At 38.7% G+C, this 15,027-nt stretch overlaps 1 protein-coding gene across 1 annotated transcript in view; it reads left to right on the top strand.

Moving 5' to 3' along the window:
• GLB1 (galactosidase beta 1) overlaps nucleotides 1-10,214 on the top strand; it is a 40,590-nt gene extending 30,376 nt beyond the window's left edge. The window contains exons 13-16 of the mRNA XM_056483733.1: nucleotides 164-277; nucleotides 1,269-1,400; nucleotides 4,762-5,001; nucleotides 8,739-10,214. Of these exons, the coding sequence (XP_056339708.1) occupies nucleotides 164-277; nucleotides 1,269-1,400; nucleotides 4,762-5,001; nucleotides 8,739-8,999 (747 nt within the window). The 3' untranslated portion in view covers nucleotides 9,000-10,214. The remainder of the gene's footprint in view (nucleotides 1-163; nucleotides 278-1,268; nucleotides 1,401-4,761; nucleotides 5,002-8,738) is intronic.
• Nucleotides 10,215-15,027: the final 4,813 nt, after the last annotated feature.

The raw sequence follows: 15,027 nt of genomic DNA, 5'->3' as shown, positions 1-15,027 counted from the left end.
ATGTGTGTGATAGTCACTGTCTGAAGTGAATGAAAATTAACATTTCAGTGCAGGTATGTAGGCAGAAATGTGGGATATTTTTAATTCATTACCTGAATTGAAACTTCAGAATGACTTAGTTCATTAATCTGTTGGGGTTTTTTCTTTTCTTTTCTTTTCCTAGTATTTTGGGTATGTACTGTATAGAACTGCACTTCCAAAGAACTGTGTGGAGCCAACGCCACTGTCTTCACCTTTAAATGGAGTCCATGATCGTGCCTATGTCTCTGTCAATGGGGTAAAAACATTGCTGGTATTAATTTTTGCCATCAGTGGCCTTCATGGAAGTCGAGGATGCAGACTGGTTTTTTTTCCCCTCCTTTCTCCAGATCACCAAAGCAACCCTGATCTTATTTAATCACGAGGAAAATAAGGAAGTATATACTTGATTCATACCAGATGTTCAGATTAGTATTTCAGAAAACATGACTATTGTCTTGCCATTTTTGGCATATTTGAATGTTGATACCTATTCATGACTGAGATGAATAAAAGACCTAGAGAATGGATTTACTTGCAGGTTTATGGAATGTGTTACTGATAAATATATATATATACACTTGGTGGCTTTCTGCAGTATTTGCAAAGATCTTTTTATTAGTATTCTCTTCTCTTTATTTTCTTCCTTTGAGGGTGGAAGAAGGAGGAAGCCTGAGGCTATGTCTTACCTTATGAAACTGACTCCTAACCACAGTTAAAAAAAAAAAAAAAAAAAAAAAAAAAAGTTTATTGTACAGAATGTGAATTTTGTCTTTCTTTCCGTAAGCAGGGTTTTGGCCTTGCTTAATGAGAATTAATATAAATTCATGTATTTTACAATCAATTTTAGATAATATGTCCAGATCAAGCTCATCTTTCCTTGTGTTGTCAGAATAAGAATTAATAAAACTGAATATTTGTGCACACATAATTGGAAGATTAAGCCAATGATTAAATCATTGATATTGCCAAAATCTTTTCAGTCACTGGACTAAATTTGGGAGCTTGGTTTTTGTGAGCCAGGTGCATCAAAACCCACTATCACATCCAGCTGATGTACTGAAATGTGAATGTCGATGCAGATGCCCTTTGTGTGTGCATGTGCTTACAGGCAAGAGGCAGAGAGGAAAGGGGTTGTCTTTACTCTTTTTTTTCCTTTGTTACTTTTAATTTCTTCATGGAAGTTGAAAAAACAAATAAGAGTGCATTTTTTGTTTTCAGTGGTTGTTTTCTTGTTGCAATTCATATAGGTACCTCAGGGTGTCCTTGAAAGAGACAAATCACTTCAGATAAATATTACTGGGCAAGCTGGAGCAAATCTGGACATCTTGGTAGAGAATATGGGCCGAGTCAACTTTGGTAGATACAATAATGACTTTAAGGTGAGTAAAGTCTATTGAGTTATTGTATTGTGATGGCTTTTCATCTTTTCCACAGGTTAAAAAGAAGGTATTGAATTAGGAAGAGCAAAAAGGTCAGGATTAGACAGCTGTAACTTTGCCTAAAATATAATTAGTCAGTAGTTTCCATCTGAGTTTTTCCAGTCACCAGAATCAATGTGAAATTAAAAGCTGCTAGACATCTCTTAAATTTTATTTGTTTGTTCACTTACATTGTCAGCCAAAGTGTCACCCACAAGATTTTCCGGTTCAGTTGAGTTTGTAGATAACAATATTAAAATTGTTTCTATAAGCTCCAAAAATGGGTTGGAAATTGGTCCAGAACTTGATTGTGCTTTGAGGCTTGTGAATCCTGGAATTGCTTTTGGAGGCTTGGGGGATGTATGTATGTATGTGTACATAAATGCATCTTTGCATCTTTCTTGTCCCATTTCATATGTCAGCAGTGTACCCTTGCAGTACTCTGGGCATGGCTGGGAAAGGCTGTTCATGACTGGCACTGCAAAAGTGCCAGTTCAGCCAGACTGACCAGGTGTTAGAGATAATTATCTGAGAATTTCCCTGTGCTTCTGGGTGTGTGCTGCACTTTGGAGCTGTCACCTCCATGCATGAGTAGCTGGGTTGGGTTGACCTTGGTTTAAAGCCATGTGCCCACAAAGCCTTGTGCCCACAAAGCCTTGTGCCCATTCTATCACTCCTCCTCCACCAACAGGAAAGGGGGAGAAAGTACAATGTTTGTGGTTCAAGATAAGGACAAGGGGATCACTTAGAAATTACTGTCATGCTCAAAACAAACTCAGGTTAGGTAACTCAATTTATTCTTAAATATGTTATCAAAGAGATGCTCCCAGCATCACTGATGGGCTCAGCAGTGTGTCTGTTTCAGAGTCAGCTGGAACTGACTTCATCTAACATGGGGCAGCTTTTGGGATCTTCTCACAAAAGCTTCCACTGCAGCTCCACTTGCCAACAAACCCTTGCCATATGAACCCCATACTATGGAGGTACCACTAATGTAGCACTAGGAAGGGCAGGGCAAAAAGTAAACTTTTCTTGCTTTAGACTTAATGGGATCCCCAGTGCTGTGTGGTAGTGGATAAAAGACCAGGAGTGCTGTAGAGGTCAGTATTGTATTATGTTTGTGTATGTACAGTTCACAGCATGCCTTTTTTGAATTTTTGATATTATTAGAATGCAACTGTGTTCATACTGTCTCTTCGAAATACTTTGCCTTTATCTGAGTGGCAGGAGAAGGAAGCTGGTACCCCAGTGTTTTGCCTTCATGTTGAGACAGCAGAAACATTGCTTTTATTTATTTATTTATTTATTTATTTATTTATTTATTTATTTATTTATTTATTTATTTATTTATTTATTTACAGGCCATATGATAAGGAAACCTATATGCTTAGTGCTAAATTGAGGTAGGAGAATAGAGGTTTAGAGGTTTGACTGAAGAGGTTCTCAGTTGCTGTGATTGAGCTGAAATTCACCTTTTAACAATTTAAGAGTGAAAGCAGTTTTAAGAGACATGTCCATGGTGAAAATAATCCTCTAAAAGCAGGATCTTTCTGTGTAGAAAAGGCAACTTTCCTTGGGTATCTTTGGACTATGTGCATTGCTGCTTTCTACAGAATCCATCCCTCATGCTCTCCTTCATGTTGGTTTTGAAAACTGGATGTAATTATACCTTGGGTTGTAAAAATTCATGTGCTTTTGAAAATCCAGTTATGGGAAGAGGTTCCTGCATGGTGAAGTCTTGCATTTTTTAGCAAAGAGGATAGGTTTTCAGAGTTTTGTTTGGCTGAGTTTTATCACTTTTTAGAGCTTGAAATGGAGCTAGCATCTAGCTTTTGGGTAGGAATCTTGAAAGGATTTTGGTTTTAGAGCATCCTGTTGATCTAAGTTATGTTATTAAAGGACACAAGGGAAGGAAGAGTGTGGTTTCTGATTTTTTATGTGTCTTGTCACATGCACACTGTCACCTATTCTGAGTTTTACTTGGAAAATTTATATCCACATCTTGGTACACTGAGTCACTAACCTAAGACATTAACTTGCATAATTGCTCCCTACATTTATTTACTCCCTACAAATCTTCTCCAGATAAGGATCATTGAATGTGTATTCTTATGCAGACCTAAGTAAGAATGTTTAGTAGACACTTAATATAATTTGAAAAGTCACCCTGTTCTAAGTGCCTACAGATGAACTTAGGGAGGCAGGTTAGAAGATTCAGCCTGAAGTTATGTTGCATTAATTTAGTTGGTTGCTAGACAGAGTGGAGTCTAGGTTGTATAGAAAAGTTTGGTCACTTAACTTTTGACACTTGTAGAGATTTTGTTTTGACATAATCAAAATAAGTTCCTGTTCTGTAAAGTGGATGTTAGGTAAAGGAAGAGAAAACCACTTAGTGCTCGTACAGATGGTGAGCTTTTTGGAGACAGTGCAATGCTTATGAGATATCACAGCAGACACAGAACATGGTATCAGCTCTCCAAAGCCGTAGAAACTGTGTTTTGCTTGTTCCTGTTTGACGTGTGAGGTTTGTAACATAACTTCTTTTGCATTGAAAACCAGCTTCCATGCAGGGTCTATTGAAGCAGTTAAAACCAGCTACTTGCACTGCAGTGAAACTCCACTTTAGGAGCTATTACTCTAACAAAATTAGGGTGTGTGCAGGGGTCACTTGATGTTCTTTTTATTCTTGTTAAATTATGACCTTACCTTGCTTTGGTATTTGGTGTGCAAGTACCCTGGTGTGCTGTGAACCACTGTGTACATGGTCCCATAGAAATGAGATGGGATTCCATGGGCTTGAAGCTGACTGTGAGCTGAAAGTATTTCACTGAACTGGGCATGTGGATTGATTTTATGATACTGTATCTTATCTGGAGAAGATTTGTGGGAAGTAAGTACCACTTTCTTTGCTATTGCTCAAGGTAATGTCTTGGGTCAGTGACTCAGTGTTACCAAATAACAGTATCCCAGGCTTAATGATATTTAATGTTGCTTCTCCTTTTTATTTAGTCTCACATTTTAGAATCATGTTCATGTTACAGCAAATCTGAAATTTTCCCAGTTACAGGAAAGAATTTGAAAATTGTGTCAATGTGTATCAATGAAAGCCTAAAACTTTGAAGAGGAATAGATCTTTCATAGAGAATAAATGAAGCCCTTTATTTTTAAGCAAAGCTTATAACTTGTTTTTTCGTACACAGGTCAGCAGCCAGCTGTTAGTTTGATTCAGTTTTTATTCATGACTAGTTTATAGTTAAGCCAAATAACTTAAATAACGTTAGCTAATTATATATTTGTGTTATCTTTTTCTTCTTCCTCCTAGGGTCTAGTTTCAAATTTAACTCTTGCTCAAGATATACTTGTTGGATGGGAAATCTATCCTCTAGACATTGATGGAGCAGTGAACTCTGACATTTTTTATTCCCTTGATCACCCAAAGAGATCTGCTGTCGAAGTACTGAATTACGAAGTACCTACATTTTACACTGGTACTCTTTCAATTCCTGGCGGGATTCCAGACTTGCCACAAGACACCTATGTCAATTTTCCTGGTTGGACCAAGGTACAAGTTTTTGCTGTAAAAACGTCAAAGTCCACTTAGAAAGTTACTGAAACTTTATGGACAATCAAAGTCCACTTCTCTTAGATGGGCAGAAATTGGTCGTAGTAGTGGGTGTCTCAAATTTATTTACATTACTAAGAAAGAGATTTTTTGCTTTAAGTAAATCTGGAGATAAAACATTAGGAAAAAGGAAACATATTCAAAAGATACATGGTGTTGATCTAGAAAGTGGAGCATCACAAAAAAACCCTAAAACCAAAGCAACTGAACCAATCCACCCCAGTTTTTCAACAGTGAGAAAGATTAACTGTCAGGCTGTTTAGAAGTGCATTTGGTTGTGCAGGGTTTTTTTGGATGATATTTGAGGTGCTGTGTGAGGAACTATGGATCCTGTCGCAAAGCATAAAGAGTGTTGGACTCTGTGGTTGGTGGTGTGCCACAGATATGGCTTTAATGCCTGGAGAAGGTAACTTGTACCTGGACTAAACAGATCAGGGAGCACTGCTGTGAGAAACTTGTGGGCAGATCTCTGCCAATGGGAATTTCTCACAGGGCTGGAGTGTAGCTAGAGCAGAAAGAAGTGTTGTTTTCACAGTGGCATGTTTAAAACCACCAGCATGCAGGATGCGTGAGGAGCAGCTCAGCTACCTGGTGGGAGGCACAGAGAGCAGAGTGCATGCACTGAAGTGCTGCTCCTGTTGGAAGGCTAAATGTTTAGGTCCAGGCTTTAGAGAAGTGCCTGTGGCAGTGTTAGGTAGCAAAATTGTTCTTTTCTGGAACAATTAATTTACTGCTACTAAAATAAAGTGGGAGAAGGAGCTGCTGTTGATCTGTCTCCACTGCCAGTATTGTAGAGGTTAAAGCACCTCATAGTATGCAGAAGGCTGTGATTCATTGCATGTTCTTGGGGTTGCTGACACTGAGCTTGGATGAGGAAGTCTGACTTAGTCCCTATACATGTGCATGTCACACAATTGCTGAATAAAATTTAAAAAATAGCTATTTATCATGGCAACTGGAATCTTAGGCCTTTTTAGTAAATTCTTTGACTCTATCAGTCATAAATCTTCAGGAAGTGAGGTGGCTGTACCTGCCAGTTGGCAAACTCATATTTAAAATGGCAAGGCAACCCAAGAATTCTTAGGTGGAAATTTTTCCTCTGATCTATGAAAACCTCTATTTTACATAGCTTGTAAGGCAGTCCTAGGGAGAGATTCCAGATGAGCTTAAGTTTGGCTGTTGAATTTATACTTCAAGTTTTATATGGATTGGATGAGGGTTTTAAGTAAGATACATGGAAACTGAGACTTTCAAATAATGGGCAAATGCCTTTAAGGTAGAGGGCCTTAAAGAGTATAAATTCCACTCAGGTCTCACTGTATGTGGGCCTTAGTTCCTTGCATGGCACTGTGTAAATTGCCTAAGTGTGGAGTGGGACTCTTAGCAGGGGTTAAAACTCACCTATAGTTGAAAAACCACAGAAGCAGCACTTATCAAGAAAACTTAGTCCTAATGAATTGTTCTGCCTTTGCAAAGGCAAGGAATATAGCATGAGGGACAGCCTAGAAAGAAAGGTGCAATATTAACAGTCATGAACCTATGATGTAGCTTGCTTGCCTTCAGTGCTTTTTAAACCCTTCAGTAGTAATAAAACTTTCTCCACCCTCTCATGAGGAACCATGATGCCCTTAAGCATACATGCCACTGAGTGAATATTTAGATTTATTGGGCCTTTTTCTTCTTCAGAAGAAAAGATTATTTGGAGTCAGGACTGTTCTTGTTTTCTGTGGAATCATGGGCTATAATTGCTGCCCTGCTAAAGGAAATCTTACTAATGAAGATGAAGTTACTCCCTCTTTTGTCTAGGGCATATTTATTTGTAGATACAATGTCACAATTTGCTTGTTTAGCACATACAAATTCCTGAGTGCGGAGTCTTTATAAACTGCAATGTTAATAAAGAGAGTTTGGAGTTGAGAAATTTAAGTTCTTAGCTTTACTGGAAAAAGGAGTTACAACCAGTGACTGATTCAGATCAGAAACAGAGACCTGTCTGATCATATCTCCTGCATCAGAACTCTAGTGCAGTTGATGCCCACAGTAAACACCTACTTCCCACAGGTTGCTGTTATTCTTTGTGAGAGGAGGGCTGCTGTCTAGTGGGTGCACTCACTCATCCATCTTGTGTGTGAGGAGTTTGCATTCATGTCATGTTTTCTTCTAAACCTACTGCAGAAAGTAGTGAGCTTGAATAAAGATAAATTTGATTTAAAAAGAAAAAGCATTTGTGGTCAAGGTTTATTAACACTTTGGCAGAACAGTACAAGATAGGATCTTGTACCACGGAAGTGGATACAGAGGTGAAATAATTCAACTGCATTTGTACATTGCTAACTCCTTAAAAGTTTCTCTTGTGAGTTTCATAGAATTTGTTTTCATAAATACCTGAAAAAGGAAACACTAGAAAAATACCACTAAAGCATCTTGAACGGCAATACCTGTTATATTACATTTGTGCTTCTGTAAATCATGTTAAAATATTCTGATTTCAGCTATCCCAGCTTTAGAAATCACTGAATGCAGTAAAAGTCCTACTTTCCACTGATTCAGACAATTTTATTATGTTTATCAGTGTACATCCATGCCATAAGATTTTCTTCTGTGTTTTGATTACTAAAGACCAAAGCAAGAGGGAAAACCACGGATGCAGTTATCTGTTCCCATCCCTTTTTTTTGACACTGAACTCTCATTTGATATACAGTGAAAGGACACTTTAGAGGAGTAAAAGCAAATTGATTATGCAAATCAGCAGTGCATTCTCCTTCTGTCTTGCTTAAAAACCAAGACTCAGCTCAACTCAGTAGGAGTCAGTTTACAGTTTAGTAAACATTCTGCAGCCTTCCAACTGATAGACTTTTGGAAAAATCTGCTTTCATGTTACTTCAGTGTGTCTGTAGATAAATTAGTGTTTTGACTTTTTTCCTGTTTTCCTTGCCCATTTTTTTTAATCTTTTGAATTTAAGGTATTTATGATGATCAGACAGTATTTTGAGCTAGGAGTTCTGACCACCTCAACTAGAAGAATAAATTTTAAGAATTTGTATGCCACAATTTCATTGTACTTAAAATAATACTAGCAGATCCCAAGGCTTTTAATGGTTGTGTGTAACTACAACAGTACTTTCTTGCAGTGTGATTTCACAAATACTTTTGTCAACTAAGCTATTACAAGTAAAAGATACATCTGAATTTCATGTGTCTAGACAAGCTGTATCTTGCCCTCAAAATCACAGAGCAAGGACTACCAAGGTAGTGTAGTCTTGTGCTTGTACAAAGAACCATAACAGCATTAGGATCTGCTTTTTTCTTCTGTGACTTCATTCTCCCTTTAATAATTAGCTTCAAGCAAATACAGATTTGTTTTGCTCTTAAACTTGGGGCAAAAATCAGTGCAAGGAGCCTACAGCTATTTTTCTAATTATTGTCATATTTGGAATTACTGCAGTATTTTACCATTTTATTTTTAAATATTAGTGGTGGCTTTAACTGCTCAGGGAATTCAAGTTCTTTCTGTCATTAGCATTTTCTTGTAAAGATTTTCTATCCTTGTGTTCAATCAAACTGAAAGGTGAAGGGAGGTCAGTTAGTATATCAGTGTTCTGCTTAAGTCTATTTTGTCATTTCATCTCTGACAGATTATTGAAATGTTGTTATTTTTTCTTTCTCTCTTTAACAGGGACAAATTTGGATCAATGGCTTTAATCTTGGTCGCTACTGGCCAGTCCGTGGTCCTCAGCTGACCCTTTATGTTCCAAGGAATGTACTTGTTGCATCGGCGCCAAACAACATCACGGTGTTGGAGCTGGAGCGTTCTCCCTGCAGCACCCAGGCGTGCGAAATAGAGTTTGTAGACAAACCCAATATCAATGCAACCCTACAGCATGAAACTGAGAAACCCCCACTCTTCGTTAGAGAACTACGGATGAAGCATCTATAATGATTTGAGTATTTCTGTATCTTCCCCCCTCCACCCTTTGCTTCCCTTTCCCTCAAACCACACTGATTAACACTGAATCTTCAAAAAAGGGAAGGTGTTTAGGTGAGACAAGTTCTTAAATTCTTCAAAGACTTTTTTTTTAAAATCTCTCAGTTATATATTGAATTTCTTTTTAAAAATAAAAACTGGAGCTTTGAAATTTGCCTTGGACTGTGAAATTGAACTCAACTGGAAGGTGATGTTTCCATCAGCCTAGTAAAAATGTAGTCCTTGTACTTCGCTTACACTATAGTAACCTTCCTATGCTTTTATTTTTTTACCATGTTTTGCAACTGGAAAGGAGCCTACAGAAGGGGTGTGCAGCTCCTACTACCTTGCTGGTTTCACTTAAGTGGACTGGTAAGTCAGAGCTGCCAATAGACAAGACACTTCCAGCTTCTTAATCACCTTATTAGAGTATCAACATCGTTTTAGTTTCATTTGGCTTATTGCCAGCACTGAGTGGACCTAATTTTTTTAATGCAAGTGACACTTTGGAGAAATTTTGGTTGATTTCCTACAGGATCAGTGAGAAAAACTGTGGAAGAGAGCCCTCAAATGCCAGCTGATCCAAATGGCAGTAACATGGAGTCTGCATCTGTCCCCTCATAGAAAGCCAATTTACTGCTTCCCAATTGCTATCTCTGAAGACTTAAAGTAAATTGATAAGTACAAGGGCATGTGAAATTTAGATTGCTCTAACTAACCTGCCTGCTAAATGTGGTTTTTAAATGATGATTTTTTTTTTCTCTTTTTTTCTTTTTTTTGTTTGGGTTGGGTTTTTTATTTTGTTTGTTTGCTTTGTTTTATTTAATTTTTTTCCTTAGTGGTCATGGAGCATCTGCTTTTCATAGGCCAGCACCTTGGAAGTGGAATGCTTTAAGTTAAAGAATTTTATTTCTCTTAAGTCATTAATTCACATCACCTGTTTTGTTCCAGTAAACTGATGGTCTTTGTAAGTGCCTGATATTTGCAAAGATGAACAAACTCCATCACTACATCTAACTTTCTGCAGACAAAATCTTCTCTTTGATTCTTGTGATTTTGGTGTCAGTCATACAAATTCCATGGTGATATTTAAACAACAGACAATGATTGAATCAAGTATTTTCATAATCTGTTATTTCTTCCTTTGATTTTTGTCTGACATTATTAAAATGGTTCTTTAAAGATTAAGTTCTTCCTCTGTCTGTTTGAGAAGGAAAAAAGCAATGAGAGAATTATGAGCAGTATTAAGGGAGAAATTAGACTGTAAATGGGTGAGGAGTTATTCTTGTTGATATCTTGTTTATTTTCTCTGTTATGAAGATCTGTACAAAGTAAAATGAAATAGCTGTAATGGGCTGAGCATACATTGGAGGTGCCACCCTTTTCTGAGATGGCCAGTGAGAAATCCTGGCTATTTCTTCTGGTGAGGAACCAATACTGTCACTGGAGAAGAGAGTATAAAAGAGCACCACCCACTTCATGTCTACTCCAAATGTTTCACATGTTTGATGGGCTTTCAAAGGAGACAAATGTGGCTCATCCAAGACAGAGAGGTTCTGCTCTTAAGTTCTGACATCAAATGTCAATTCCAGGGGCTGTGGGCTGTGTGCTTAGTACTCAGATATACTTGATTCTTGGATTTTTTTGTTTCATGGCACTATTCCTATGGAGAGCCTGGAATGTGCTCTGCATGTAGTTAATTATCAAGTATTAATTACCTCAGAGCTAGGCCTTGAAAGTAAGAGATGAAACAGAATTGGTTTTTAACTGATTATGGGTTTTGTGGCTTGGAGTGTGCAAAATGGCAGTCCTATTCATGTATAATTTAAGCTCAGTACTGTAACAGCTGGGAGTATTTTTATTTGTATGGCAGTTAGTGCTGTGAGAGCAGTGAAAATTCTAGTTCTCACTCTAACTTCAGTTTACATCATGCTTGTGAAAACATAGGGGGATCTGTGAGACTTCACTTTTCACCATTCCTGTGTAATATTACCAGCAGAAAGGCTTTGCATCAAGAATTATAAACATGCATCTGATTAGTTCTAAGAATAACAATAGCAACGTGGAAAGAATGGGTTTAAAGTTTTTCAGGTGGGGCTGTAGATAGCTTCATTAGCACACCTGCCTATTTACTGCTTTCAGTGGAGTGGTCTCCTGCCTACAGAAAAGAGCTGAAAGTTGTGGCCCTGATTCTTAATCCTCTTCTACCTACGTGGAAACACTGCTGGAGATGAATATGCAGAAGGAGCTCCCTGTGACAAAGGACCTTCAGAGTACAGCTCTGGCAGGAGGAACCTGCTGCCACTTGCTGCTGCTTTACCCAAGGATGTGTCTGCAGGTGCTGCAGCTGAGTGTTCTGCCCTGCCTGTGCCCACACTGGGGCACTGTGCCCACACCACATGCCTGGGACTTAACTTAGGTTTCCTAGCTTTGGCATGGGGTTCTGCTGGGACTGAGTGTGATACAAAACAGGACAGCATGGCATTTGTTCCTTTGCAGCCTCAGGCAGGTCAGTTATTTTAACCTATCCTCAAATGTAGTTTAGCCATGTCTGAGGTGGAAATGTATTTACAATGAAACTTTCTGACTGAGGGCAAATAAGTAAGAGATAGAGATCCAGTGGACAAGGCAGTGGCACGTCTAGTTACAATTTTTATTTTGAAGGGCAAGGTGTGAAAGAATTGTCAGACCCCTGGCTAGTATCTGTGGTGTAGTTGTATGAACTATTCCAAGTGCTATAGTTCAGAGGGATGGTCTCTCTGGTAGAGCCAGCTGCCTCCTGAAGGCTTGGCATGAAGGAATATTCCTAATGCTAAAACTGTGGGTCTTCAAATCTTTCCTTGGAAATTTGCATTGCTTACACAGGAGCTGGGTAATGAGCACAATGTTCTCTGATTTTGGCAAGTGGCGTAAGTATGGTATTTGGTCAGAATTAGTTCATAAAAAACAAATTTTACACTGATCCTTTCTGGAAGGTAGGCAGATGCTTGCAATTCTGTTGGGGGTTGTCCTTTGAAATCTACCCATAGAGTCGCTGTAGTGGCTCAACTTAGTACAGGTTTTTTTTTTTTTCTGCTCTGCAGTGGAGTTTGTAAACTTAGTCTGTAATCCTGCTTATGCATGAATGAAAGCCTTTAAATGTGATTATTTGGGGTTAATGAGCAAACAGAAGAACAAGAACTGGCAGTGTGCTATATAGCCGAATTCTATTTCTTCACTTATGTATGAGACTCTTTCATAATGTAAGTATCTTACTAAGTGTTAATCAACATTTTCTAGTTCCTGAATGAAAGGCTTGAGACTTGATCTTGTCCTTCTTTGTGCCTTTTTTAATTCACTGGTGCAGACAGCTCTCCAGTCTCCTGCTATTCAGTCTCCTTGAAAGTTCCACAGTGCCTGTTGTTATCTTTTGCAGTTTTTTGGATGAAATACTAATTTTTTGTTTTCATAGTTTGAGTACTTTTATGAGTGACTAGAAATAATCCTTCTGCCTGGAGAGCAAGCACTATCCACCTGACAGGTAAGTGTCAGGTGTCCAGAAATGACAATTACAGGAGAAGGATAATCCTGTGGTTTGCAATGTGCTCTGAAGGAAGTGATGCTGTTATTGTACAGGCTGAGAAGGTGACAACATTTTAACAGATAATACAGGATGAAAGGTTTGTGAAAGATGATCTAGCCCTATGTCTCTCTACCCTAAGGAAACATCATTTGTATCTTGAATATTATCAGTGTGTATCATTATTATATTCTTTAACCTAGCCTTCAAGATTTCTGGTGATGTACACTCCTGTCTTTCCTGGGCAAGTTATTTACTATTGGGAAACTTGTCAGCAATAACTGAAGCCATGTCCACAGCCAACATAAAGTGTGTATTTGTGCTCTGAGGCTGTTTTGTGCTCTCTCCATTACTTTATTACCTCTCTTTTAACTGGATTTAGAGAAATTTTGAGAGGTGCAGGGTAATACAGAGAAGATTTAGCAAGGATGTGAAAGGGCAACCAGTTCCTGAATGACTTGCTCCAGGTGCTACAGCATCTCTTTTTGATTGAAATTACTGAGTTGCAAGAAAGTTGTCTTGCAGGCTGGGACTTTGAAAGGCATAGCAGTTAACCTCAAACCTGGCTGAGAGATCGTGTGGCAGAAGAAACTGGAAACTGCAGAAGAATGGTGTCTGTTTTAATGGTGCTCCTTCAATGAGAAGGCAAAACTAGGCAGAAATAGATTATCCTAGGACTTGGTGCCTGGGCTGAATAGAAAAATGTTGGAAAAGTACATCACAAGGACTTTTCTTGTGCTTTAGCTGAATAAAGTGTGTATGTTCAAAACTCCTTTTTTGGAAGATATTCCCTGTTGCTTGTTACGTTATCAAATATGGGAGTAGTGACCTTCCCCTGCTTTGGGGGAAGTCTTGAAGCTCTGTGTTATCTCAAGATGTTTCACAGAACCAGAGCTTATTTCAGGTAATGCAGTTCTCTTTAACTAGGATATATGGTGTGGCCAAGGAATTTGGGATATATTTAAGAACTCTGTCTTGGGCTTTAGCACATACACCTGTCCCTCAGGAGGCAAGTAGATACAGAACTCCAAAGCTAGAGTCTTAGGAGGTCCCACATTTAACTCCATAGAGTTGGAATGGGAAGCACAGTCTTATTCCTGAGACTCAGCACACTTTGATAGCAGACCCTGTGCCAGCATCACGGGAAGATTGCTGACTTGCACTTTGGTGTTGTGCTTACAGCTGCATGATCACAATTTAGCCTTTTAAAATCTTTTGGTAGACGAGAGAGGGGGAAAAAACCAGCTCCCTAATGAAACTGAAAACTGAGTTTGAAACTCCAGCTGCAGGTACCTTTGTTAAGTAGAGTGGATGTGTTGAAAAACAGTGCAAATTCAGTAGGAAATTGCAGCCAGTATCTATAGTCTGAAAGGCTTTTCCTGTTTAAGTTTCCTTTTCACTGTAAGTATATGCACTATTTTTATTGAACTTGGTGCTTCTGTAGGTCTCATGTTTCTATACTAATATTAACTGAGCATTTTCAGTGTTTGTAAATGTGGGGCAGAACACAGATCTGGGCCAGTGTGGGCAGATGCCTAGCAACTCATCCCTTTGATGCTGTAGCTAAGAAATTCTTACCTATTTCCTGTTTCATTCTTCCTGAAGTCTTGCTGATTCTTCCTCTCACAGTAGGGAAGGGAAACTAAAAAAATTTCCTTCGATATGTCTATGTTTGTCTAAAATGATCTCCAATCCTCCCACCTACCCATGGGCAGTTTGCAAGCTGGATGAAGATGCCTGTACATCCAGCTTGTGTATGCCTGTCTCCTTTCTTTCAAATTTTATTCAGAGTTTCCTTTTCTCACCTTCCTCTTGGTCAGGTTTACAGAGTGAACACTCTATGGATCTCTAGTCTAAATTTAGCCAGATGTCTGCTCTGGCTGTGGACTTGTCCCAGTAGCACTGTCCAAAGCACTTGCCCTGGGAGAAGGTGAACTGCTGTTGTGTGTTGTGTCTTGTGGCTGTGGGGTCTGGTTTTGTTCCTGTGCTATGAGTGGAGAGGTTGCCCAAAGCACAGGATGAACTATTGAGGAAGAGGAAAAGAAGCTGATAGCTTGCTCCTAACCTTCTTCATGCCTTGCCTGTTTCTGAGCTTTAGACCTTTCTTCTGTTTGCTGAAAGTGTTGGTAGCTCTTTTCACAGCAAACAGAAATGGAATAAGATGGAAACTGTGCAGAAGAAAAATTTGCATTCTTTTCTTGTCTCCTCCATGTTAAATTCTATTTCTGGATGTTGAAACATTCTGGTGTAGCATCGAGGCTTCCTGGAAGACTTTAAACTCTGAGAGATGGGTCTGGATCCTGCATACACTTTACATATTTTCTTTTAAGCTCTTTTTGCTTTTTTGCCCTCAGTTTTAGGATGTGGTCTGTACTAATAATGAATAGGTAGATCCTGTGTGCTGGAGAACCTAAGAACCTGATACTGAGCTCACGAAGTGTT

This window comes from Oenanthe melanoleuca, chromosome 2, assembly GCF_029582105.1.
Source record: "Oenanthe melanoleuca isolate GR-GAL-2019-014 chromosome 2, OMel1.0, whole genome shotgun sequence".
NCBI classification, from domain to species: Eukaryota; Metazoa; Chordata; class Aves; order Passeriformes; family Muscicapidae; genus Oenanthe; species Oenanthe melanoleuca.
The sequence above is the reverse complement of the archived record's forward strand: the minus strand, read 5'-3'. Positions and strand labels throughout refer to the sequence as shown.